Source organism: Gavialis gangeticus, unplaced genomic scaffold (genome assembly GCF_001723915.1).
Source record: "Gavialis gangeticus isolate Ggan-Ray unplaced genomic scaffold, GavGan_comp1, whole genome shotgun sequence".
In the NCBI taxonomy this organism is placed as follows: domain Eukaryota; kingdom Metazoa; phylum Chordata; order Crocodylia; family Gavialidae; genus Gavialis; species Gavialis gangeticus.
In genome coordinates, this window is record NW_017729031.1 from 9,205,530 (window position 1) to 9,218,962 (window position 13,433).

At 39.5% G+C, this 13,433-nt stretch overlaps 1 protein-coding gene across 1 annotated transcript in view; it reads right to left on the reverse strand.

The window, feature by feature from the left end:
- KIF5C (kinesin family member 5C) overlaps positions 1-13,433 on the reverse strand; it is a 132,372-nt gene that overhangs the window by 94,729 nt on the left and 24,210 nt on the right. The window contains exons 3-4 of the mRNA XM_019522795.1: positions 12,592-12,665; positions 8,136-8,240 (exon numbers count right to left, since the gene is read on the reverse strand). Of these exons, the coding sequence (XP_019378340.1) occupies positions 8,136-8,240; positions 12,592-12,665 (179 nt within the window). The remainder of the gene's footprint in view (positions 1-8,135; positions 8,241-12,591; positions 12,666-13,433) is intronic.

Below are 13,433 nucleotides of genomic sequence, written 5' to 3' on the forward strand. Positions count from 1 at the left end.
AACCACCGCTGGAGTATTGTGAAGTTTGCTGGGTACAGAGAGGAATCGAGCTTGACTGTGTTATGTGTAATGATTGTGCTTAGCTGTGCTCATAAAATGCTATTGCTATAAGTGACTGTGATGTCAACTGTGCTGGACTATGAAATGTAAAGCAAAGCTTCTTGATAGGCTATAAAATACCTGCAGAGTAGCTACAAGAAATGGTGCATCATGCAGAGCATCTCCAAGGCCTCACAGAGCTCGGCCATACCAAAGATCAAGAAGGCTGGATTGATTGTTTGTTTTGTTGTTATCCTTTTGGGTTGTTTTTTTTCTTTATTTCTTTTTCGCTTTGTTTGTATTAAATACGTATTTTAGCTTGTATAGTAGTAATAGTAATGTAATGTAGTTGTATGCAGAATTTTTGCAGAGATCAGGAACACAGAGTAAAATGATAGGATCCCTGAGGAAGACCAGGTCCTTTTTGTGCAGACATGTCTGGTTTCCAATGCAGGTAGGGAAAGGCCTAACCCTTGGCATTTCTCCAGCCTTTTGCAGGATGAAGGGGCACTAGTAGTGCTATAATGGCACAAGCACCCAATTGAGACAACTGCCCAGTATACAGGAGGGGTAAAGTTGCAAAGAACACGTCTGGTCTGTTTGAACATGTCTGAATTGTTTGATTATTTGTATTGTTTCTTTTCTGTTATCATTGTATCAATAAATTTGTCTATTATGAAATGGGAAGGTTGTGGTCAGTCTGAGGGTGGGTCCCCTGCCCTGAACAAGGGATCTGGATTCTAAATCCAGAGCCAACAGTTTCCCGCATGCAATTTTTATCTTCCTGCTGGTCAGATGAAACTATCTGTATTTTAACTTATTTACATGTCATATTACATGGATTTTTCCACTGTTCATTGAAAGATAACTTCTCAGTGATCCATCAAAGAAAGATGAATAAATCCACTTCTGCTCTTGTTTACTGCAAATTTTCCAAGACATTTAGAGTGAAAAAAAGCAAACTGTGGAATCTTAGTAAGCTCTAATGACGCCATGGAATATCTAATAAGTAGCGCTGTGTGAAACGGCTGTTCCGTTTCGCATTCGGCCATTTTGGAGGACAGTAACTTGTTTCGGTGTTTCAGATCACTGTTCTGTTTCAATTTGGCAGAATCTGTTTCAGAGTTTTAATGCTGTTTCAGTGCTGATTCGGATCGGCCAGGGAGAGACAGGCACCGCCGGACAGCTGCAGGTTCTCCCACAGCTCCTTCAACCTTTACAAAAAATGTTTTTTTTTAAATGCCCTGCACTCACCGGCTGTAGTAACAGCGATCAGGGCCTCCAAGTACTTGTGGCAAAGCCCCCCCATGCATCACAGGGCAGTGGGGATCACCCCTCCCCCTCGCCCGGCACCCATGCAGCTGCTTTCCCATGGCATGAGTGCAGTGCAGCTCGGCAGGGTGCCGCATGCTGTCTGGGAGCTGGAGCCACTGGGGCTGAGTGGTGCTGGGCTCCAGCTGACAGGCGGAGCTGCCCCAACTCCCAGACAGTGTGCAGCACCCTGCTAAGCAACGCTGCGACTGTGTGATGCGACAGCTGCTGTGCGGGTGCCAGGTAGGGGGATGATCCCCGCTGCCCCCTACTCCTCCATGGTGCATGGGGGGGCTCTGCCACAAGCACCCAGAGGTCCTGATCACTGCTGCTGCACCCAGTGAGTGCAGTGTTTTTTTTAAGTGCCGGGAGGCTGGGCCAGGTGGGGGATGGGGCTGGGCAGGGCAGCCATAAGGGCTTCTCTCACGGCTCCTCCGGCTGTGCCTGCCTTTGCCCCAGCGGGGGGAGCTGTGAGAGAAGCCCCCATGGCTGCCCTGCCCAGCCTCATCCCCCACCCGGCCCCAGCACTTTAAAAGGAGGGCTGAGGGGCTCTGCTGGACTATTCCCAGAGGGCGCTGCCAAAACATTTCCAAAACGTTTGGATGGGTTCGTTTAATTTTGGTAATGTTTCAGTGCCTTCCATTTCATTTCGGATTCGGTGTTTTGGGTGCCGAAACATCTCCAAAATGAAACAGCTGCTGAAATTACGCACAGCCCTATCAATAAGGTACTTTTTGGATATCTATAAAAGGTACGCTATGTCCATCACTAAGTGCAGATTATACTTTAGCAAGCTTAGTGTTATTTGTATATTGAATTTAATGAGTCAACGTGAGATAAGCCAAAACTTAATGTTAAGCACACACCCAAGTGCTTTCCTGAATCAAGGACAAGAGGAAGAGTATACTGAACAGAAATTATGTTGTGTAACAAAAAAGGGGCAGAGATGGGAGAGACTGAACAAATAAAGGGGTTATTCAGCCCCAATAAAAACAAACAGAAACACATTTAAATTAAGGGAACTGTGTCAACAGTACACGGGAATGTATCCCCCACTAATGGCAAGGATCGCCTGTACTTGCACCAGGACTGTTTTGTCTAGTAAGTATTTAGTACTGTATGGGTAAAAAGCCATTTTATTTTAAGGAAGAACTGTGCCATGTACATTACATTGCTGATGATTAGGGACCACTGGAATTTGCACCAGAGGTGCACTGTGTGGTGACTCCTTTAATCTTGCAGTTTCCCCCATGCACTGCCCTGCCATTGTTTAGTAGAGGGGTCCGTTCAGACTCACCACTTGGTCCTGATGGCTGGAGGTGAAGACCACAATTTTAAATGTGCCGCAGTTTTCACCTTCCCACCAATCAGGGGCAAGTGTCAGTGCCCCTCTGCCAATCAGTGGTGGGAAGGTGTGCAGGAGAAACTGCAAGATTAAAGGAGCTGCCATGCAGTGAACTTCCAGCGTGATTTGCAGTGGTCCCTACTGATGATTCGTGTTTATGGGTGACAAATTTCTTTAGTATTTACATTAAGGCCTCACTTTATAATCATATGCTAAAATAGGCTGACCGTACATATTTTCTCCATTACATTTGTATGTGAATAAAAGCTATGCCATCCATTCATTTTAAAAACCAAAAGGACAATAAGAATGTAGCTCATTGGTCTTCATGGTTGTCTCTTCCTACACACCAAAGAGACTGTAGATCTCTTTAATTTTTAAATTCAAATCTCTTTTGGAATATCAACTATTCAGGCATCACAGGGTAGCCTAGTTATTGGGTAAATGATTATTTTAATTGAAGGACTTTCACAATGTAATGAAACCAACCTATATCTTGGAGTCTACTGCATGCATTATTAAACAAATCTCTGATATTAACAGAAATTAGAAAGTGTCATTCTAGGCCATCAAAAAGTTGCCCAACGTCTCTTTTTCTAATGCCTTTTTGAAGTTTGTGCACTCTCTACACTATCAATATTCAGACCCATCATTCCTAGCTGGTGCAGTTTCATCACCTTACTCACTCTTAGGAATTTTATCAATATACCTGTGACAAATTCCAAGTCTACATTTTATTAATGAAGCTGCATCCAAATACTACTGTGTCATCACCAAATGACAAATCACCCCATCTCTGACGTTTAGTCTTTGTACTCAAGAGAAACCTACACAATATCTTCAAAAGACTATTCAGGGAGCAAATAATTCATAAACTTACTACAGTAGCATTAGAGTGTTGTTGTAGCTGTAGTCCAGGAAATATACAAGGCAAGGATTTTTTTTGAGATATCTTTTACTGGAACAATTCTATAGCTTTGAGATGGTAGACAAGCTTTTAGGCACAAAGTGCCCTTCTTCAAGTCCAGGAAAGAAGAGAGTTCTCCTACTAGTATTTGCATCTCAGCACACCTCCACTGCTACCATAATCAACATCCCCAACAATAAAATCATCAGAATCTATAGTTCCTATGCACGTCTACCATAGAATACAGTATAATCTCCTCCAATGCACCAAATACCCTGTGAGAAATTATGGGAGTGAAACTAAACAAGGCTATGAACCAAAATGAATATTCTGACCAGAACAAGGTAAAGGACAGAGAGACACAAAGAGCAGCAGGAGAATACTTTTCATAGAATAATCACTCACTTTCTGACCTCACAATCCTTATGCTCAAGGGAAATCTATAAAACACCTTCAAAAGATATTTGGGATCAAATATTCATAACCTTACTGGACACTAAAAATTATGGACTAAACATAGACAATTGTGCTGTGGCTCATTACAATCTACGTGCTACCTCTGCTAACCTCTGCACTGCACAGGCAATACCAACCCTTTTCCCTTCTGAATGGTCTTGCCCTCCCACAGTTAGGTTATCGATTTTACTGCACTTCTCTTGCTTAGAAGCCACTCCAGCTAACTTTGCTCTTTACAGCCTTCTCCTAATTCTTTCAGTGATCGTTTTTCCTTTACATATGGAATTATACACAAAGGTGTTATTTAGCACAAGCTGTGTCAGCTTCTTTCCCAGACCTGAAGGTACTTTGCACACAAAAACTTATCTAACATCTCTCCCAACAATACAGTTGGTGCTATAAAAGATATCACCACAAAAATCCTTGCCTCTCATGCAACTTTATTGGGCACTAAATACTGAAGACTAAAGGCAGATAATGGTTTTATGGTTCATTACAATTCACCTGCTCCCTCTGCTAATCTCTTTGTAGTCAACAGGTAATAATGAGCCTCTCCTCTTCTGAATGATCTTATTTTTTTACATAATTAGGTTTTATCTGCTTCAGCCTCTTGATCTGTAGCTACTTCTGCTAACTATACTTTGCTCCAAAAGTATATTGCCCTCTTCTCCCTTTTTAAGTGACTATTTTCATTTACATAATAGAGTTAAGCAAAACAACTGTCCCCCCAGTATTTAGCTTAAACTCTATTCGTTTCTTTCCCGTACCTGAGGAAGGGCATTTTGTGCCAAAAAAGCCAATCTAGCATGAATCCCAACTATGTAGCTGGTCCAATAAAATATATTACCATACAAACCTTGCTTCTCATACATCTACACATAGTTCAGTAAGAGGCTGTTACTTAAATAAATAGGTTTACAAGCAAGCTAAAAATACTGTTTACGTAGGTGTTAAACGCTGTTTCCATCTCACCAAAGCTCACACAATATACACATCTCTAATTAAATCAGTCTACAAGGTGCAAAACTACCCTGTCTTCCATTTGACTTCAGACAAACACAGCTACCTACGACCCTCTGGGTCTGATTTTCCACTTGTTCAGTCTGCAATCAATGGGAGTTCTGCCTGAGTGTAAGAGATAAATCCAGCTCCGTGCTTTTCAGAGGCAAGGGAGCCTCATGCCCCAAATAATTCACACATTCAATATATATGTTAATAATCCCTATTATTTGCAGTTGTATAACTTTTATAATGAAAAGATCTCAAAGCATTTTACAGACATTAAAGCTAATAAATGAATCCTCATAGCAGCACTGCCATGAGGTAAATATTAGAACTGGGGAATCTGAGGTGCAAAAGCTTAACTAACTCGCTCCTGTAACACGGCAAATCAGTGACAGAAACAGGAGCACACTTTGGAAATTGACCTACCTACCTTAATCTTTCTTTTGAGACTGGCAAGTGAGATGACACTCCATCACTTTAGTACATTTGGACAAAACCATTACAGGTTTGGTCACTGGCACTACTAGGTAGCTTGCATCACAAATTGAGGCTTTGTATAATAAAAAAGCCAATAAATACATGTTTCAAAACACCTAGTAGAAATGTTTTCACAACAATTCAAACATAAAATAGCTTCCAATGATGAGATCACAGCTGAGAAGACCACTGTCAGACTGATTAAACTTGAAAAGTAATGATTTTATGCAAAAAATGCAGGAGAGTTTGATGGATTCTTTGTCCCAATACCAGAATTTGTCTCTCTAAATGACAGCTCTCTTGTATAATTAACAGACTCATTAATTCAATGCCATTTAATCAGGTCTGCTTCCATTACACTGTAACAAATGTCAACTACTGAGAGATTACAGAAGAGAATTAAGGCATGTCAGTATGTGAATTATTAAGTAACGCATCCAAGGCTTCTGCCAGGGCAAACACAGGCCATTAATAAGTTTGTATAGTGCCAAGCACAATGAGGTACTAGCCTGGCTAGCATCTAGGTGCTATAAATTAGCAGTAACCACATAAAGATCACATGGTTGATGTGGATGATCAAAATGGAAATATCCTGCAAAATCTGGTTAGGTTAAAATTATATATCCAAAAGGTTTTTAAAACCTCAAACACCTCTACTCTAATAAAACGCTTTTCAATAGTTAGTTGATCCTTTTATATGCATAAAGCTATTTCTTCTGTCAGCATTTTGCTCCTTACGTGCAACTCAAGACTGTATATGGTTAATAAAGTTATTCTGTTATATAACCAAGGTAATTACACAATAGTAATGGGTTCAGAGGCCTGTTTGTGGATTATCAAATGAATACACAGCAGTGCTCTATTTAATCCAACCAATGTGATGCACTAAGCTCTTAAATCTTGATCAAATCAAGCAAAGTAACAAGTTACCATTTCCTCCACCAACAGAGAATCTAGAAAAGAGATGAATCACATTCTAAAGAGAGCACTATCTGGTCACAGAAGCTGAAGTAAAAGTGTTTTTGTACTAAAGGTTATTGAACTAATATCAACCTAGATGTTCCCACTAACTGCATAGCTTTAGTAAGCCTTCTCTCCTGCCACCTCTCCAATTACCAGAGGTAGTCTTCCTTTCCCAACAAACCACATCTTATGTAACATGGGGCCTCTTTAGACATTCAGGCAAAGGCATGACAGGATCTGACGTATCATCCACACAGTTGTGCCTCCAGCCATGTCACACAGGCATGGCAGGAAGCATGACTATGGGATCCAGCATCAGGTCCTATCACGTCTTATTCCCAGTAGAGGGAGAGCACAGGATTGCAAGTAACAAGCTCCTGTAGCTGAGTCCCGTAGTTAACAGGATTCACAGCTGTGGCAGTACCCCCTGACTGCCAGGACTAAGACTCCCATGAGTCATGGCGTCCTGCCAGGACTCAGGATCTCACAGCTGCAGGGCACTGCTGGGAGGAAGAGTCCCCTCAACTGTGGGACTCCCAGCCCTGGCTGTGCAGGGTATGTCTGTGCTGCACGTGCAAATTAGAGCTAGATAGAAACCAGCTTTAAATTAGTTATGCATTATCCAGCAATAACTTCATAGCTGGTTGGACCTTTTTAAGGCACGACAATTAATCTGCACTGTGTAGCCAGTCTAAATTAACTGTGAGATTAACCCAGCAATTATGTGACGCATTTAACATGCAGAGGAGGCCATGGACCACCTCCTCAAGGTAGAGATTGCAGTTCTCCCAAAGCACCATCCATACCAGTGATGCCCTATACAAGTTAATAACAAGGGCTGAGCTGCAGTTGCTACCTATATCATAGAGAAAATAAGTGTGCTTTAAATAAGGTTGGCTACTTCAGCTTAAAATAGTAGTGAAGAAAAGGAAACTTGGATTTTCATTTGGGTTACCAGCTTTACTTAGAGCTGCTAAACAAAAACATGTGCACAAATGTAATAGTTTTATTGGTAGTGAATAATACTGGTATAAGTTATTATGATGTTACCATTGCATCTGTGAGCTCTCATTGTGGTACAAGTGTAGCAAAACCATTGTAACTTTAACCTGGATTGAAATAGTGTTAAGGTTACAGCGGTTTGGCTACACTTGCACAACTATGAGAACATGCAGAGGTAATGGTTATATCATGAAACCAATGCATACTTCAGAGTAGGAACTCTATACAAGAAGTTAGTTAATGCACAGTCCAAGCTGCACTGGTCTGTGCTGTTATTCTAACCTGACTCACATTGGCCAACCCAAGTTAAAAACGTACTCTTTCTTTTTGTGAAGACCTACCCTTTGAATTAAGAAAGCATTGAAGAAATGGAGAATTACAATATTAAAGAAACCTGCAAATATACAAAGAAAATAAAGGGATATTCAGCTTAGACTAAGGAAACTGGTGTTGTTACATCTGATTCCTGCATTATATATCTCCTTATTAAAATTAATAGTTCTTTGAATCATCTATGATTCTGAAAAATACTGTGGTGAAACATCCCATTTTATAACATGACCAAAGTTCACCATCCAGCTTAGTTTTCTTCCTTCTTAATCATTACATAACATGTCATCCTGCATTTACCTTTATGTGAAACTCCAGGTTTTCATCCATGGAATAGATGTGATCAAAGATGTCATGTGCAATTCTTGGAATGATGCCCATTAGCTGACAGTCATGTAGCTTCCCCTAAAGATACAAAGACAAAGTGTAACATCAAAATGGTATTTCATGCACAAGTGTAGAAAAAAGCTTCTCACAAACAGATCTTTGCTTAGTGGACCCCTATGAACCTGTCCTCTGATCTCCAAAGATTTGCCTTGTACAGATGCACACAAAAGGTGGCAGAGTGACCCAACATGTTAGCATTCTTCCCCCTACAGAGTACCTACATGTTTTGGCAGCTCCTTGCATTTTGTGCATCATGTTGTCCTGCTGACACACACTGTCACTCTGTGATTTAACATACCAAAGTAAAGACAAAAGCACTTAAAATGCTCTTCCTGTTTGAATTCAGACATTTGAAAACCTATAGGAGAGGAAAACTCCTAAACCATTCATCAGTCTGTTTTATCATGTCAATAGTGTTGACAGCTAGAAAAGAAATGCTTGGGATGGAGATCTGCATTTCAATAATATGATGCTGTTTCATTTTCCTGGACCCTAGTGGCAGGAAATGCTGTGTTGCAGACATTACCATTCTCTGTATTAATGCCTGCTGCCAGCTTTCTGTGCCCTAAGCAGCTGCACTGAATATTAAATAAAAAACAATTTTCCCGACTGCACAGCATCCTTCAGTTTTCTCCTCTACAAAGAAGTCAGCTTTATAAATAAGAAACTGAAATGCATAGTAACAAAAATTAAATTATCTTAAAAACCGAGGGGGGGGGTTGGAATCCTTCCATGAATATAGCAGAATGGTAACAGCTAGGAAAAATATTTGAATTTTAAAAGAACAGAAAAAGGTGTTTCATATCTTTTGTAGTCATTCTCAGCCATAGTAAAAAATGGCCTGATGATGCAATATAAAGATTTTAGGGAGTAGTTATTTATTTATTAGATGTATATATAATTGAACTGAATAGACTTGAGATGATTTTAAGAATTCCCAAAATCCCATGGCAACACCAGAAAACAGTATGTTTTTGTATTTTGCCCTGTTAGGGTATAAAGAGGAGTGAAAACTGAGTAATGTAAGTATTACCATAGGCCACAGGGTACCTTTCTAAATAAAGGTCAGGAGTAAAAACGTGTAATTTGTAAAAGCAATACTAAAAAGAAAAAAGAACTGAATTCAAGTTAGAGAGAAAAGTCTACTTAATAGCTCTGTGTATACTGCATATATTTCTGACTCTTACTGGTGTGCAATGTACAACTGCCCTAGCAATTAGTCAGCTTTTATTACTGTTCTCAGATAAAGTGCCTGTGGACATCATTGGCTGCATTTAAATGTACTGGGGCTGGTTGAGTGGCAGCCAGCTTATAAGCATTAAGCCAGGATGAAGAAAATTAAACATGAAAAACTGGCACATTCTATATATAGCTGTCCATCTAAATTTAAAGCAGTCACTAGCTTTCTGCCCTTGAATTACTGATCTTGGGAGAAAACTGTCAGTTACACTGTTAATTCCTCCCCCTATAAAACAGAGTTTAGATATATTTGAGCATGAATATTCTACTTATAATAAAGTGTGTATATGTTTGATGTTCATACAAAATTACCATTAACTATACAATGTCTGACATCCCACCCACCTGCTCAGAAAAGCCTACATTACACAGCAGAGTGGTTTACAGCCATCAGTGAAAAGGAAAATGGAGGTGATAAATTAACTGTTTCAGAATCCCTGATGGGAAAAAAAAATACCCTTGCATTACCTTGCCTACATCTGTGTCATTATGACATGCTATTACTGAATTGAAGCTGCAGTATAATTTTAATACAATTTGTTCCTGCCTCTTAGATCAGCCTGCAACCAGCTTTGCTAGCATAACTGCCTATCTGCTAGTACTGCCTGGAGACTACATTCTCCAACAATGTGATGGAGTTCATTACAAAACTAGAATGTGGGCATTCACTTCATATTTATTCACAGAACCAGAATGCCACTGACAATAACTGCTATTTTTTCTCAAAGAAATGACAGCATAAAAACATAAAATACATGTTCCCTTCTCCTTGATAAGCTCTGCTCTTACGCTATTATCGTCTCCTTATGCAGAAAATAAAGGGAATAAGAAAAAAAAAGAAATAAAAAAATACAATTCAAAGTCATTGTATACCACTTATAATTATCTTCTAGGGACAGACCCTGTTACCGCTGAAGTGAGTGGAAGCAAGATCACATTCACTGGCCTACGGAAAAAAAGAAATCAAAAGGTGCAGCATAACCAGCGGTTACACTGCTACACTGAGATGCACTGAACCAAGAGGAAATTGTTTTACATCACTATAAATGGAATTTCACTAAAATCTGGAGTTCATTGAAGCAGGACCCATTACATTTCCACAATAAAGTTTCATGTCAGTGTTGGAAAGCAAGAAAAACCAACACGGCCTATTCATACAAAAGTTACAGTTACCGAACTTCCCCTATTACAGCTGTAACCTCAAAAATGCTTCGGAGAGTTGTTCTGCTATCACCATGCTGACAGTGCAGTTAGTCAATTCATTGAAGCCCCAAGATGGCAAATGCAAAGCTCATTAAAAACTTTTATATTACTCAGATCATCAATCCCTACATTTTAACACAGCAGACAAGCAGTGGCTAGTGATGTGTAACATTTGAAACAAAGTTTTTTTTCCTGTTTCAGGATGATGAAATAATAATGTCAACCTAACAGAGGACTCTGCTATTGAAAAGTCTGGAGTGAAGTCAAAGCCAATTAAGGAATCAACGAAGTGTAAGCTTGTGAACAAAACAAAAAATGTAGCTACCCATATACACGACACCCATGTCTCTTCCTGTGCAAAAATTACATGTGCAAGACATGGGTTTCCCAGAGCTCCATTGTACTATCTTGTCCCATGAAGGCTTAACACTAATATTTTTAATCATTTCACATTTTGTAGAAAATCCTGCATAATGGCTTTACCTTGAGGATTTTAAAAATTTCTTCAATTTTAGAATGGCTTATTTCTTCCCAAAGTACTGTAATGGCATTACAAGAGGATGCTGGGCTAAAAGGAGGATTAAAACTGAAAATGGATTTTAATGTGACAGATTTCTCTCTCAAAAAAAAAATTACAGAAACCCTTCCTTTTCTACAGTACTTCTCTTTATCAGAGCCTATAATTCTAAATATGAATTGGCTTTAAGAAATCCTTCCCCACACTGTGGAAGCAGTAGCTCATGCCCTGCAGGCATTTTGATTTAATTATGTTCTGAGCTGGTGGATTACTCAGTCTTTGCACCATCTGTATGGATTGAGCTAGTGACTCCCCCGCCCTCACTCTCCAAGAAGGCAAGGGCAGATTTAATTAGACACAAGGCATCAGTTATTACATCCCTCCCTCAGTTTAGGAGTTACTGTGGCAATTGGACAGCAATTCCACAATGGCCAGTCAGGTTAAGAGAACATCATGCTCTCTCTCCCTTCACCGTTAGGTTAGGTAGGTCACCTCTGCTATTCATGAAGCAAGTCTGCTAAGCTAATTAAAGCAAGCCTCTTCCTCCTTTTATGGTTCCTTTTTTTCCATGTCCTTTAGTAATACATGTCGTAGGCCTTCCATTTATAGTTGGCAACTTAAGTTGAAAATATGCTGGAAAAAATTATCCAGCATATTTTCAACATAAACTGATTTCGGAAGGTTCTTTCTGTAAGACAGTCTCAGCCCAGTACTTAAACAGCAAGCTATGTAAATAAAAGCCATCACATAATTAAATGTTCGATTTAATCTGCTGATTTTTAGCAAGAGATTAAAATATCATCTCATTGGATCTACTTATAGGCTGACAAGGGTTAGGGCAAAATGCCCTTGGGCTCCAGATCACATTATACTTTTCTCCATGTGCTGGGGACAAGGATACACTTAGGAGTTCGGCAGTTAGCTTTGCATTGCATTCTTTGAGAGCAACGTCTCAGGAGCTCAGCTATTAATGCTGCAATGTGAGTGAGTGGGGCTCCCAGGAGAGGATTGCAAATGAGAAACAGAAATAGAAGCATGAATTTTCAGAATGGCTCATTCAAGACAACACAGACCCTCAGCATTGCTCTTGTTTTGGGATTAACAAATCCCACTCAGATACTTTAAAAATACACACATACCTAACTTGATACATTAAGTCTGGAAAAGCTATTGTTGACTTGTTAATTCACTGTTTTTTATTTTAGCAACTTATCAATAAAACATTTGAAAGCGTTCCTGAGGAATGTCCGCAGTCTAAGAGGTATTCTGAACAAAACACATCACTGTCACTCATGTATTTACCACTTGTCTAGAAAGCTGAAATGTACTTCTGGTATACATCTGACTCGGAAGCAGCTGGTCCTGTCTGATTCTTAAGATGCTACTATATTAAAACATTTTGTTCCTTACCTCCATTGTATGCGTTTTTCCAGAAGATGTTTGTCCATAAGCAAAGATTGTCCCATTGTAGCCTTCAAGGACATCTGCAGAAAAGAGAAAAAATTTCAAAAATGCACATCGTTGTCTTAACTACTGAAAGATCATGAAAATAGTATTGAACAACTCACCATTTAAACCATTTAAAGTTCAATGAGAAAATAAAGGGTTTGGGGAATGAAGAAAGAGCAGATGGCTGCACTGAGTTTCTTTGTTAATGTAAAAATAGAATTTCTTTACAATAAGATGTAATTTAGATAATTAGAAAATAATTTGTGCCTTTATTAGTTTCCTGAGGAAAAATCCTAGATGCTAGGTACCATACAATATATTTATTGGAAATGGAATGGAGAAAATTAAATTTATCTGAATTTTAAAGCACAGAAGAAAATGTAATTTATATTTATGTCCAATATCTATTTCTCACAACAATTGAATTGACAATATTTCAAATTTAACTTATTTCCCAAATTACCTCTGGTGGGTATAAGGAACACATTAGAGGCCTTGGCATAAATACCTCCATCTCATATACATTCTCAATTATATAAATGTTGGAATGAACTTTGGATAACCTTATAGAGAAACAGGCTTGTAAAACCAGATTTCATGTTTCCAGAATTACCCCCCACAATGGCTCCTTTAATGTTTTTCATTTTGCTGCTTGCCCCCCGTCCCCCTGATTGGTGGAGGGAACCCACCAGCCAGCCCATTTGCTGCAGCTCACCGGGGAAGTGAAAACTGCAGTTTTAAATATGCTGCGGTTTTCACTTCCTCGGCAATCAGTGGCAATGGCCCAACCAGGGGGGCCCTCT